Here is a 14,790-nt window from a genome sequence, read left to right on the forward strand (position 1 = left end):
TGGAAAGTGCTTTTTCTTCAATTTGCTATTAAATTACGCCTACCAAGTTAGAGCTTCAGATGTATTATGTCTCTCTTTGTTATGGTGTAATAATGCCTGAAATTTGACATTTAAGTATGGTACGATTTATCTAGGTCAATATCTCTTTTTTACTTCATGGTTAGAATATCCATATAAAAGGGAGAGTTCCTTGGCTGACAAAAATATTTTTGGTTGTGTCACTTTGGAATAATCCATGGACAAGAATGAAATAATTATGATTATCCTTCAATAGCCTTCTCTAGGAGTACTTTAAATGTATCTGTATGCCTTTAAATATGTAGCTTGTAAAAATATTGAGTATATATAACACTACCTGCTTTCAGCAGAAAGCAGGTAGGTATAGTTTAATGATATCTTAGAAATAAAGAGCTTTCAGTAGTTGCATGCTACAAATTTTAATTTATTTAAACCTTGCTGATTGCTCTACAAAATGATTCAACTGCTGAACCATGCATATCTCCAATGACTATTCAAGGCACATGAATGAAAATTAAGGAGTAAGATAAGGAAAAGGTAATTTTTGTTCAGTACTGTAAAAATGGCTATTGACTTCTAGTAAGCTTTTGTAACTGAATTGCTTGATAGATAGCATTTTTATCTCAAAGTAGTAATGTCTGTAATTTGGCAGCACAACCGGTATTGGGATACAAAACCACACAAAATAAAAAACAAATAAGCATTATCCATAGATTTTCACTTCTTTTGTCAGGATGATGATCCGTTGTAGTATTGTGCTACAAACTTTACCCTTGTAAATGTGCCAACAGCATTGGTTACACCACTCTGACCTCTATAGTATGCCCTTTTGCAGACATTCCTACAACTAGGTGTAACTTAAGCCATTTTTTTTATTCATAGGATGTATGGTGACTAAAATAATGAAGAATCAATCACAGTTATTTGGAGATTTTTCAATACACCTGCTTTTGGTTCTTTTTCCACTATTTGAAGAAAACACTGGTCTATACGTTGGGTATATTATACAAAATAACAACACTATTCAAAGCTTTTCAGTTTTACCTTTGCTCTGATAGGGTTTTTTTGGGGAATGGATTATTCACAGTGTAAGGATGCTGGAGTTCAACTGCTGGAGTTTTTTTAAATTACTGCTTCAGATGCTACAGGATTATTAACTAGGTGGATTTTTCATAACAAGTATATGTATAAACAATGTTCAGGGTTATATTAGACTGATCCGTTTGGGGTAATACAAATTTGGATGTACTCTAAATAACATCAGAGATAGCTTTCTGTACCTGTGTTGCCATATAGTGGTCATCCAGTTTTTTGGAAGCTCAGGTATGTTATTTATTTAATTAAATTTATTTACTGCAGATCTCCCAATAAGGCGACTCTGGGTGGCTTACAGATTATAAAAAGATAAATAGAAAAGCAGTTAAATATTATTCAGAAAGTTGGAAACCTCAGCACTTGACTTCTGGAAATACCATGTAATTGACCATTGCTTGAGATTTGAACATAAAAAAATTAAGTGCTTATTAAGGAATAAGATCACCTTTAGAGGAAATGTAAAAATAACACACCATGGAGAAATCTTGTCCACCAAAGCATTTTATTTAAAATTCTATTGGTCCTGTTTGGTCAAATGTGAAATTCAGGTTTTTAATAAAATGAAAGACAACACACATACACACACACACACACACACACACACACACACACACACAAAATCTTTTTGGTCATTTGAGGAAGAGAATAAAAATTACTACCCTTTCAGATTTTTCACAATATTAGCTGTTGAACAAGAATTATAAATTGGTGAGCAGGAGAAAAAAAAATCCAAATGGATTAGGTAATGGTGATGTAGGAACCTGGAGGATAAGGAAATAAACTTTCATGCATCTGTTTTTCAACTACACTTATTGCCATTGCCTCAGTTAACTTTTTATGAGATGTATATTTTAAAATCAGACCAACCTGAATATAAGTTCTATAAAAAGACATTGCAGGATGTTAAGTTTTTGTTTTGTTTTTTAAGCAGCGCCTTTGGCTGTTTCTAAAGGAGCTGTGCACTAGAAAAGAGCATAAGGAAACTGTCCCCTTGTGTGTGGGGGTGGGGGTGGGGGGGTTTCTTGCTCTTTTTTTCCATTTTTCCTTGAACAGTTGGCACACTTGTTATTTCTCCAGGATGGGTGTGAATTACCATTGCTCTGTTCCAGTAAACAGAAACATGACAATTAAGAGCTCTCTAAAAGAAGAATTGTTTAAGGAATACTGTGTTATAACTAACATTTGGACTGTTGAGTGCATGGGCTCAAAATATTGCTTTCAATTAAAAAGAAGAAAAACTCCTGACGTACAGATCTTACAGTCCAGATGGGTGTGGTTTTGGTATGTCCATTTTAACACATGATGCTTGGGAAAGATGTGGGGCCTGGATAAGATTCACTGCAGAGAACAATGAAAATAAATAATTTTATGTCTTCAATATAGGAGAAATAAAATATTTAAGCTGTGTCAAAGTGAAGAGAAGCTGTCTTCATTCAAACACAAAGATTTGCTATGTACTGCTTTATGATCTAATTCAAAGGATCAAGTTAATGACATAACTGGATTGATGATGATGATGATGATATTCATTCAGTTGTGTTACAGCTCCTACCTGGTTTAGAGAGACTAAAATCAGGAAATGTATATTAAATTCAAAGAGCAAGTAAACTGAGATAAAATGGCAAACACATGTATCCAAAAATAGATATAAAAATGTCTCATAGATAGACATTATGTTGATACGCACACACATGCATTTAGTTTGTAAAAGTTTTTTTTAGCTTTATTATTTTAAGATGATAAAGGAGGCAATTTGTTTCTTTCAACAATATATTGCATTTACCTCGGCCTTTTCAGAAGCATGCAAAGAAAAAAGTTAATGGATAAGACTCCTTTGGAACAATATAACTTGTTAATTAAGAGTGTCTTAGTGAGAGTCAAGCTGTCAAGTCTCTTAAGGCAGAGAGCAAAAGAAAGGAAAAAGATCTCTTAAAATTAAAGTAGTATCTCTTGGGTTAAAGCTATTTCTAATTTTCTACTCCAGCATTCTGTTACTGCCTGCCAATTACCAATATGTGCCAGTAAAATGTTTTTGTATAACAAATAATACACATTGCGCTTGTAAGTATGCATGCTTAAATTTTACTGGGACATATTTAACTAAATATAACATTTTCATTAAAAGATAGGAGACAGGATTCCCCCCCAAACAATTAATTTCTAGTTGTCTCCGCTTTCAAAAAGTCTCCCTGATAGATTAATACTCTTTACCAGGGGTGCGATTCGACCGGTTCAGACGAACTGGATGTTAAATTTGCATCTGGTTTGCCAAACCGGTATTTGAATCAACTGGCTGGCCTGCCTGCCCCTCCCCTCCCAGGAGTCGCCACATGGCCCATTTTCAATGCAGGTAAGTGCAGGGTCTGCGCGGAAGCTCTGGGCGAGGCAAAAACAGGCCTTCTGGAAAGCCAGAAACCAGCCTGTTTCCAGCTTCTGGAGGGCCCCCAGAGCTGGGGGGTTGGCCATTTTCGCTCTCCCAGAGGCCCGAGGGAAGCCTTTGGACCCATGGAAAGGCAAAAAACAGCCAAAGTGGAAGTCGCAAAACGGACCTATTTCCGGCTTCCAGGGAGATTCCAGAGCTCGTGGGAGGCTGTTTTCGCTCTCCCAGAGGCCCGAGGGAAACCTGTGGACCCTTGGGAAGGTGAAAAATGGCCAAACCAGAAGTACTGGTGGGCCATGCCCAACATGACCACGCCCATCCATCAACTGGCCAGCAAACCGGTTGCTGGAATTTTTGAATCCCACCCCTCTTTTTACTATAGGCTGACTATTCCTCCTACTTGTGTTCATCAGATTTGGAGAAATGTCAGAATCAAAATATGGATTGGAGTTTACTTATAGAAAATTTAAATGCTGTCAAATCTTTGGAGACATACATACATACATACATACATACATACATACATACATACATACATACATACCCTTAACCTCTCCATATAGAGAAAATATTTGTATATGGGATATTGGGGGACGACGACAAATTAGAGAGGGATATACAAAGAGTAGGAAAGAGTTTAGTTTTGGGTTTGACAATAATAGCTTCAGCCAGAATAAGAGTTTTAGCAGGACTGTCAAATCCTAATGTTTGAGAAGAAGATGACTAATATGGCTGCATAGTTTCCATGGTCCCACTGTTACATTAGTTTTGTCCCAAGAGCAGAATTTACTTTATCTGAGAAGTTACAGCAATGGATGTTTGCTTCTGCCTCTGCCACTCCGTATTATGAATGTGGGTGTATACGTGATAACAGAAGGATATGTTAAATTTGTGTTCATTCATCTAACTTTGCAATATTCAGTCTGTTCATGGGCTAGCTTTGTGAGGTATGCACCTTTCAAATGAAGTACCTCCTCTCCTCACATGTCACAAAAAACTCACATAGGTGAAAAATGGAGGCAAAGTCAGATTCAAAATCATTTTTATGGTTCAATTTTTACAAATACTTAACTGTTTCTTCTAGATTATTTATTCCATATAAGGCTGCTTCTGTGTTGTAATGTTTAGTTATGTCTGGCACAAAGCCAATGCAACTTTCATCTCCTTAGGCTCCTAAAATGTCAAACAACCAGGTCACTCAGGAAAAAAAAAATGTTACAGCCATTTTTGGTTTTCAGTGATAGAGGAAGGCATTGGACTTGTCTATCTGAAACTAAGATTTGGATTCATTGCCAGAATCAAATCAAATGGTTCATGAGTCAACCCAAATAAAACTGGGCTGGCTAATAAAATGGATCAAATCTTGTAACACACATCTATAAGTCTTAACTTCAATTTGTTGAGTACTGTACACCTGGAGAGACAGCAAATGTATAGATGTTATAGACACAACTTATTTAAGTACAGTGCAGTTCACTAGTTATCCCTTGTGACTCATCATAAATCCCTTAAATTTATTTCTTGCATTTAGATGTCTCTAAAAACTTCAATTTTGGAATAGAGAGGGAAGACTTTTTCAGTACATGGAAGACCACAATATTTTTTACACATTTTACAAAACAGAAGGCAGAATTATAATTGATGGTACCACAGACATACACACACAACACATTAAATGTTGACCTCTATTAGTTTGTTGAAGTCAGCAAATTAGAAAGTTTGTTTTTACATGACTCATGTCTTTTCTAAAGCATTGTCTGTATTTCCAAGATCATATGTTAAATGCATTAACAATTTGTAAACAAAGCTTTTATTTTTATTTCAATGCAATGTATAATTAATGCCTCTGAAAAAGTTATATTTCACTGAGGATAAGCAGAACTGCTAAATGAATATATCTGAAGAAATAAGTACAGCATCTCTTCTCATTGAAAGTACTTGAATTTTATTCAGTTAGCAACATCTCTATGCCATAACTGGTTTAATACTAGCTGCAGTCTTCCAAATATGTACTAACACTTTACATGACTGTGATGCTGTCCCTCTATTGATAACAAGCAGGACTGCATTGGTTTTTTTGGCAGCTGCAGCATATTGCTAGCTTATATTTAATTGGCTGTCCTCTAAGACTCCTAGATCTCTCCCATAGCTATTGCTGTGGAGCCACGTGCCACCTATTCTATAGCTGTGCATTTGATTTTTGTTGCCTAAGTTTAAAACTCACCCCTGAATTGCATTTTGTTGGACGGGGCCAGTCTTCAAGTTTGTCAAAATCTTTCTGGATCTTGAGCCTTTCTTTTAAAATGGTGTCATCTGCAAATTTTATGAACTCCCATTCTGTCCCCTCATCTAAATCGTATCGAGAGAAAGTGTCTGTTCCTAACTTTGTAACAAAATATAGCTTGGATCAAAGATGAAGTTTAAAATTAATCTATGTTGATCATTATCAGTTAATGGGTATAAAGAAATGATGTCTGTTTGTAGTAGGGAGGCATAACATATGCGCTGTGATAAAATGTTAGATTAAGAATATAGGAAAAATTGTTCCCTAAAACACTTGTCATCTGTGTGCCATTTGCTATGGAGGCAAGACTGCAAGACCTGAGGGAAAGCAGGTCCCAAAGCTTGCCAGGGCATAATGGGTGGAATGGTGGAGGGAAGCTAGATTGGGGGGGGGGGGAGGCATGCTGCAGCATCCCTGATGTTCAAGTGGATCATGGGAGCATTGTAGAGGCCATAACTTTGAAACTAAGTCATCAATAGCTTTTGGGGGGAGAGGGTTAACTCCAGATGGTCTCTAAAGTCAGTGATGTTAAATCGAAGATCAGCTATAAACTTGTCTTTGGAGTGCATTCCTTGAATTAAATGCAAAACACTAAAGTATTGGTGTGTTGGTTTGTTTTTCCCTTAGAATGAAGACTGCAAATGGGGATTACCGAAAAGAACATAGAGAAAGGAGTCGTAGTCCCATTGAGCGGGCTGTTGCACCAACAATGGGCCTTCATGCTAATCATATATACGCCTCAATCCCAAGCTTAACTATGGATCAACCTCTAGCACTGACCAAAAACAGCATGGATGTTATTCGGTCTGTAAGCATGACTCCTACAATGACATCAGTGGAACGGCAGCAGGTACTTGGCATTTTTGTTTCTTAAGCTAGGCAACTATTTTTCATTTAGCTTTTTTACAATTTTTATATTTCTTTGTGTTTTTTTTGTGTGGGTTGTTTGTGGTTGGTTGGTTTTTGCGGAGTCATTGTCTACATAATTTTCCTAATTCCTTCCAATTAATAATCTTGCAAACCCTGGAAACAGAATGGAATTTTGCAAATCTGGTTGTTTGAAACTTACATAAATAAATATTTATTTATTTGAGCGATCTATTAAAACAAGCACTATTTAGGTATACTAGATATTTCTATACATTGGAAAAGGTCCTTTTCTCAGCTGTCTAAATTCACAAGGAAGCAAAGAAGCTCTACCAGTTTCAAAATATCCTTCAAAAAATCACTCTTCAAAAAAGAAATCAATGTTTAACAGTTGTGAAGTATTGATTAATATTTTATTGTTAACTCACTTTTCAAAAATTTGATCAAATGGTCGAAACAAATTCTATATAAAATATTTGTAGAAGATTTGAAGTTGGGAAGGAAGGATTGTAGCCAAGGTTTTTTTTTTTTTAACATGCCTTTTTAAGTAATTGAAGTGTTTTGCAGCAGCCATATTTAATGAGGACTGAAGTGATACATACAGAAATAGGTTTCCTGATCCATCAGTTGTTAATGAAGAGAAGTCTGGAGATTCTCAGTCATCCAGGTCATAGTTGTATAGAGGACTGTTGGTTTGAAAACAGGGTAAAAGAATCCATCTATGTTAGAATTGAACACCCTTTCCTCAACGGGTGTTCGCGGGGTGGGGTGGGTGAATGAAACACCTACTATCTCCAGTTTACAATGCAATACCTGCAGCAGTTCCAAGAAGATTCCACAACCAGTTGTACTCTCATTCAGATTATCCTGAGAGCGCAGATAAACCCCCAAAATATCCTCAACAGCTGTCAGAAAGTGCTAACAGCCAGATGACTGCAAAGAAATACAATCTTTCCATCCGCCCCATCCTATCAGATCCTATTCTTCCATCCAGTGGTGGAATTCAAAATTACTTTACTACCGGTTCTGTGGGTGTGGCTTGGTGGGCGTGGCAGGGGAAGGAGACTGTAAAATCTCCAGTCAGAGGTGGGATTTGCTGGTTCTCCAAACTACTCAAAATTTCCGCTACTGGTTCTCCGGAACTGGTCAGAACCTGCTGAATACCGCCTCTGCTTCCATTTCCCCACCATCCAATCTCAATTGTCAGTACCTATCCTTCCATTTCCCCACTCCTCTGCCATCAGAACTGATGAAGCTTGGATGAGAAGTGAAACGTTTTCTTCTTCTTCCTCAAGGAAAAAAAAAACAGTTACCTTTTGAAGAAAAAAGTACCTTTGAGTTAAGAGCAATCCATAATTAAAATTTCTGGATCAGACAGATGGGAAAAGATGCTTTTTTTTTTTTTCCTTTTAAAATATTACCTTGAGTTCATTACAAGGTGATGGAAGTCCATTGATTTCTTGATTCATGGAAAAGAAGGAATGTCATCCAAGACCAAAGTCCCCTCTCTCTCTTCCTCCCTTCCTCAAATTGCAGTCAACTTCAGAACTTCCGGACCATCGTATTTGAACGAAAGTTTGAGCCAATCAGCAATTCCCCAAATTCCTAGTAAGGCTGCTACTAAATGTAACTTTGAAGGATTTTTAAATGGACTCATAACTTAAGCCTTAGAATCATCTCCATTTTTTTTTACCACCAGACCAAAGATGAGAGAAAAGGTACTAGTTTAAAGGACAAAAATCAGCATAGGTGGATTAATGTCACTTTTTCTCCTTTTTAAGAACATTTCATTTATCTTTCCACCTAATTTGCCCGATTTGCCCTTTTATTTTTTCACTGTTTTTTTCCAGGTGGATTAAAAAAAAAAAAAAAAACTACTACTACTAAGTTAAGAAGTTACAACTGACAGTTGGGACTTTCTAATTCATGTCTCACATGCTCCTTTGTGACTTAGGAAAAAAAATCATAGCGTTACCATTCCCCACTTAGAAACTATCATTAAATTCAAAATTATATTTCTTCCCTTCAATTCAAGAAGCTTCTCACTCAGCTAAATCAGTGTTCTTTTGGTCTTATAATTGTTACTAAGCAGCATTTGGTATTTTGTACTTTCCCTGCAACTTTATTCACAGGGATATGACCTGAACATTTTTTTGTCTGTTATATTACCATTTGGTGTGTGAAGTAGTATAATCCAGTGTTCCCTTCCATCTGCTATTGTTCTGCATAGTGTATTACCTCAGCATCATTGGTTTATTGATGATAGGCAAGGAAGGGAGGAAGGGAGAGGCTTCCACTTATGACTTTGGGACAGCTTGATAATTCCTACTATTGTTTCTTGGAGTGGCAATCAGATCTGTCATTGAACAGTATCACAAGAACTGTTTTTACTGGACAATGATTATTGTATTTGTGGCCATATTTTAAAAATCATTTAGTAGTACTTAAATATAATTTCCTCCCTGGATGTAATATTGGATATTACACTGAAGATCTTTTGGTTATTAACTATTTAAGTATTGACTGGTTTATTATTTTGTGGTATGTAATTTGGTGTATTACTATGTTTTTAAGTTTTAATAATATATAATGGATTACATGATGCCTGGAATATATGTTAAGAAATCATTATCATTTTTTAAAAAATAGTAATGCATAGCTAAAGTAAATGATATAATCCAATAAAGCAGTTATATCTGAATATTAACCAAACAGATTGCTAGATTGATACAAGTACTTTTTTTCTGCTAGCATTTTAATGACTGGAAGAGCCAAGAGCTTCTTCCAAACCACCTAAGTTTCTCTTAGTTCCTATACTTAGATTATTTCAAGTGACCTTCACTGTTCCCTATTAAGATGGGAATTGGTGCCTACATTTATTTGAGGCAGTCTTGTGAGGGAATATCTCAGGCGACAAATTGTAACTGCTATGTTAAGCAACTCTTTGAGGAACTGTCTATGATTTCTATGTCCTTTTATCCTCAGAACCGCCCGTCTGTAATCACCTGTGCCTCTGCAAGCAATCGAAACTGTAATCTTTCTCATTGTCCAGTTGTGCACAGTGGATGTGGGGCTGCTATGCCAACCAGTTACCGAAGGCCGTCTAGCAGTAAGTAACTCTCATTTCCCTAATTTTCCTTCCAAAGATCCATTATATGTGGTCATCAAATAACTATTAATATATGTAATGAATTACAGAAATAGAAATATTTTTAAGCAGGGTGAAAGTAGTACACTGCAGTCGAATTAAATATGTAATTATAGATAGTCCTCGACTTACGAACACAATTGGGCCCAAAATTTCTATTGCTAAATGAGTTATTAAGCAGGTTTTGCCCCATTTTATGAACTTTCTAGCCACAACTGTTAAGTGAATCACTGCAGTTGTTAAGTTACTAACATGGTTGTTAAGTGAATTTGGCTTCCCCATTGGCTTTGCCATGTGACCCCAGAACACTGAAACTGCCATAAATATGATCCGAATTTTGATCACATGACCATGAGGATAGTCATAAGTCACTTTTTTCTTTGTCCTTGTAACTTTGAACAGGCACTAAACAAATGGTTGCAACTCGAGGATTTCCTGTATGTACAAAAGGAGGACTCCCGCTAAGATCTTCCTATTTTTATTAGAAGAAGTGTTAAACTCTTCAGAAGTTTTAAGATTTATTGATATAAGAAAATCTGGATTGTCCAATGGAAGATTATTTATAATCTTTGTACATGTTATAAATCCAAAAAATATAAATAAAATCAATAAAGTATAAATCCATATATTTGGATTTTTACTCATTTGATATTGTGTGTTTTTAAAGACTGCTTATCTGTTAAATTCAATAATACTGAATATAAGAAGTTATATATAATAATAAAGAGCTGAAAGGTTTATATAATATAAAATTGGATATTTTATGAAATAAAGTTAGAAACTGGAATCCAGTTTCCAAAAGAAAAGCCCACTCTGGGGTTATGCCAAGGGCCAATCTAGTCTAGCCTTTAGTAACAGCCAGTGGCCAGCCAAATGCACACGAGGAGGTAGAACAACCAGCCCTTTTTAGCAATGGCAAACTTAATTTTGTGAACAACTTTTCACACTAATTTCAGTAGGATCTAAATGCAGCTAATTTAGATTTGAATCAAATCCCTCCCTTGACTTTGTGCATATTTGACAACATAATGTGGAGGTGGCTTCAGAAAAATAGTCTGAAGAGACAATATTTAAATGCCTTTTACTATTTTGGCTAGAATAAAATGAACAAGAAATACAAAGGAAAGAATTGCACATTTTAAACAACTTTTATCAACATCTCTTTGATCTGTTTTGGAGCCTTCTTAAAACTCACATGATATTCTGATTTTCAGTTTTCTGATTTTTTTATGGGAATAATTTTGGCAACATTAGATCAATCTACAGAAATGGAGTTCATCTGCATGTTCTCACAGCCTTCTCCAATTTGTATGCCTCCAAGATTGTCAGCAATGGCCCTGCTGACAAGGGAATTGTGGGAGTTGAAATCTATACTAGTGGAGGTTATTCAGGTTGGAGACAGCTGTTTTTGGCTTTCACATAGTAATCTAAAATGACAATTATATACATGCTTTTTCTTTTCTCTTGCCTAATTTAAAGGGCCCGAGCACACAAATAATAGAAAATCTGGACAATGCATTTCCATTAAAACAGCAATTGATGGTATTATATAATGATATATGTTATTAATGCATATTGTACATATGTTAAGAAGTAAATCATATTTGTTGCAGTTGTACTTAAAAAGCAGAACAGCTGCAAGGGGAGTTAGAATATTTTTTTTTAGTCATATGGAAAAGCAGTAGTTTGTCTGTTTCTTAGTAGTCTTCTGCATTTCTCCTATAGCTACTGCTGCCTGCGATCCAGTGGTAGAAGAACACTTCCGCAGAAGCCTTGGCAAGAATTACAAGGAGCCAGAGCCAGTGACAAACTCTGTATCCATCACAGGATCAGTCGATGACCACTTTGCCAAAGCTCTTGGAGATACCTGGCTTCAGATCAAAGCTGCCAAGGATGGTGTGTCCAATAGTCCAGAGTCTGCTTCCAGGAGGGGCCAGTCCTCTTCTCCTCCTTCCTCCCATCTGGTCAATCATAATCATTCACCTTCGGTTGTCTCATGAACACGGGACCACAATTTCTTCATCCAAACATGAGTTGGTATTGTTTTGGCTGAGCTTGAACAGTACTCGAAACGAAAAGTGTTTGGGAGGGGTGATATAAAAGGAGATAACAATTCAATACATGGTTTGTGTGTGTTCGGGCTTTTTTGTTTTGTTTTTTTAATACACATGCCCTTAAAATTGATAGCAGGAACTATTTGATTTTTTTAAATTGTTTTTTTTTTTAAATAATGTAGCACTCTTTTTGTTCCTGCCTCAGTTACCAAAGAGACCTCTGATGCAACTCTGCTGCCCCCCACTTTATGAAAACGAAACGTAGACGCAAGTAAATGCGGGGGGGAGGGGGAGAAGTAAAAAGCCATTCTGTACAGTGGATTGACCCAAATGCTTGTATGCTTTGATTAGCTTCTTGAGGGTAGAATTGTGTCTGGATTTTGTCTCCATTACTTTCTTCTCCCTTTGTGAAGTAATGTTGTATGTATATACTTGAAAAGAACTGTTGTGTATGATTTGCACTATTGGAGGAGGTTAGGGTTGCATAGCAACTTTTTAGGCAGGATGCTTCTATTCTGAGGGCAAACTGCTCGGCAAAAAGCGTCTGGTGTTCTCCGCCTCTTGAAAAGAAGAAGCAACATTTGTTTAGGAAGGGGAAGTCTCATACAGGTTATAGGTCTTCTCGGTGTAGATTTCAGGTGCTTCGTGCTTGCAACTGGACTGCATAATCAACAGATCATGGGCATTTTTTTCCACACCGCAGTTTGTTAGAGTAGAGCTGAGGTAAGAGGGTTCAATAGTGCTTAAAAGATGCATGTTTTTTGGAAAAATAGCTGGTATCTATTAATGTATAGACAGTAAGAAATATATTAGCCTTCGTTGAAAACTAGGTATTTTTCTTTTCCATTAACAGTCCTAGATAAACTTACTGCTGGTACAGTTGTACTCTGATACTTGTATTTGATATTCCTTTTCGTAGCAGCCAGCAACCTTGGACAGTCGCCTCTGGTCAGGCCTCAACTGAAGCAGTTTATATATCGAGTACTATGAGGTTCAGGATGCTACTATGGCATTTCTGACGAAAGAAACAATTTTCATGTAGAGAATCACCTGCTCAATTGAAATTTACTTAACTGAAATATATTTATCCATGTATGCTCTAATTGCAGAAATCTAATTTTTGAGGCTGCTTATAAACCTAGGCCAAGGCACCATACATTCCTCTTTTTTTTTATAAAGGTGTTATACTTGCATTTATTTCATTTGCTGTATTAATAGTCACTAACTAGGTAATAGAGGCAGGCATAAAGAACAGATTTCTTTTAGTAGTAATGGGCTCAGCTGTTGTTTTTTTAATGCCACAACTCACCCACAGTCCCTACACATTCCAGCAGTTACAACTAGTCCATTTAATAGCGGGTTACCTGAAAAGATAGGTGCTGTTGAAAGCATATAGGATAAGGCAAAAGTCTGAAGGGCACGTGATGTTCTTTGGGCTATGTTATAGCATTGGGGCCAGAATTTATATTTTTGTAAAAATAAAAATCACTGTTAAAAAAGAACAGCAAAGGATCTGTTTTGTCCTGTTCCATACGAGAGTGTGGCTGCCTACTTTTAAAAGCAAGAAAAAGCCAAGAGAAGCTTCCCCTTCATTGCCCCTTTCACACATTTTGCGGTCGTGTTAATGGGTAGTTAAATGCTCAGTCGTCTTTGGCATTCAGTACCCTACCCCTGTAAGAAAAGTGCAGAAAAAAAAACTTTTTTATATAGGTAACTTTAAGACCATCATTACGCTGTGCGTAAAGAATGTACAGAGAAATTTGTAGGTATTTTTTTGAGGAACAATTAATTTGTTAATGATATGTAGCTATTTAATTTTTCCCTTTCCTTTATTGTAATCATTCTCTTTTGTTTTTGTCTGGAGAAAAAAGTTGATCTTTTTTTTGTTGTAGATGTCTGTAATACAGTAAAAGTGCAGGAACACAGTTATTCTATAAGAACACTGCATTAGCAATTAATAGCCACTAGTGTGTTGTTGCTACAGGCTACTGAGCAGTCTAACAAGTACTAATGACTGCAGATGGACTTTGTGGATACAGAACCCTTTTGACATTTCTTTGAAGCACAAAACTACAAAGTTAAATTTACTTATCTGTGATAAGTAAATGGGGCGTAAAATAATCACTGCAGTCCTAACATACAACACTTGGGACATACACTTGTGTTGATTGTGGTGCAACTTTCTTTGAAGTAAATGCACTGAGGATTATCTTCTCAGTGTGATGTGTAGTATACACACAAAACCATTTGGAAGAAGAAAAATAGTCCACAGAAAACAGAATTATTGTTTAAAAGCCAAAAGGGTTGGGAGGGGGAAGAGAAGGAGAAAGAATATTAACTTCATTCTTACATGAAGTTTTTTTTTCACAGAGCCACAGGATCTACAGTCCAGATTGAACAATGTTCTCCATGTTTGTAAATCTGTAACATATCATTCTTTTGTGGCCTTGTTTCACCTGGCAATTTTTAAAAAAGGTTTGGCAGGCCATCTTTTTTTTGTACTTAAAAGTAGCCTTAATGAACAATAAAGTGCTCTTACATCTTACAACTTTGAGCATGTGGTTTCTTATAGTGTAATAAGGTTTGCCTGCATTAGCAATGCCAAGTCACTTGGTAAGATATTTAAGTGGTTCCTTTCAATAATGTGCACAGCAAACATCTGTTACACTGGTGATGGTTAGAATTAAACATATTATTAAACCAAGGATCTACACTTAAACTAATTTCAGAAGATAATAGACACAAGAATTCAGTGTTTCTTCTGACTGCAGGCTTAAATAGCAAAAACCCGTATTTCCCAGTCTGGAATCTTAATACATAAGCCGTAACCAATATGGGAATTATATTGAAGCACTGGAAGGAAATCAAGTCTTAATTTGCCTTGCAAATAAAATATTCCAATGGGTGGACTTGCATTTTAGTTGCTATTTAATGTCAGCAGAAA

The 14,790-nt window shown here is 36.2% G+C and overlaps 1 protein-coding gene across 3 annotated transcripts in view; it reads left to right on the forward strand.

Moving 5' to 3' along the window:
* Nucleotides 1-14,394, forward strand: part of VGLL4 (vestigial like family member 4) — a 99,300-nt gene extending 84,906 nt beyond the window's left edge. For all 3 annotated transcript variants that reach the window (XM_087954860.1, XM_087954861.1, XM_026680562.2), the window contains 3 exons: nt 6,405-6,627; nt 9,630-9,753; nt 11,518-14,394. In XM_087954860.1, coding sequence (XP_087810986.1) covers nt 6,405-6,627; nt 9,630-9,753; nt 11,518-11,792 — 622 coding nt within the window. In that variant the 3' untranslated portion in view covers nt 11,793-14,394. The remainder of the gene's footprint in view (nt 1-6,404; nt 6,628-9,629; nt 9,754-11,517) is intronic.
* The last annotated feature ends 396 nt before the right edge of the window (nt 14,395-14,790 follow it).

Source organism: Notechis scutatus, chromosome 2 (genome assembly GCF_049901735.1).
Source record: "Notechis scutatus isolate UNSWTSFEM ecotype Mainland chromosome 2, rNotScu1.2, whole genome shotgun sequence".
Classification (NCBI taxonomy): Eukaryota; Metazoa; Chordata; class Lepidosauria; order Squamata; family Elapidae; genus Notechis; species Notechis scutatus.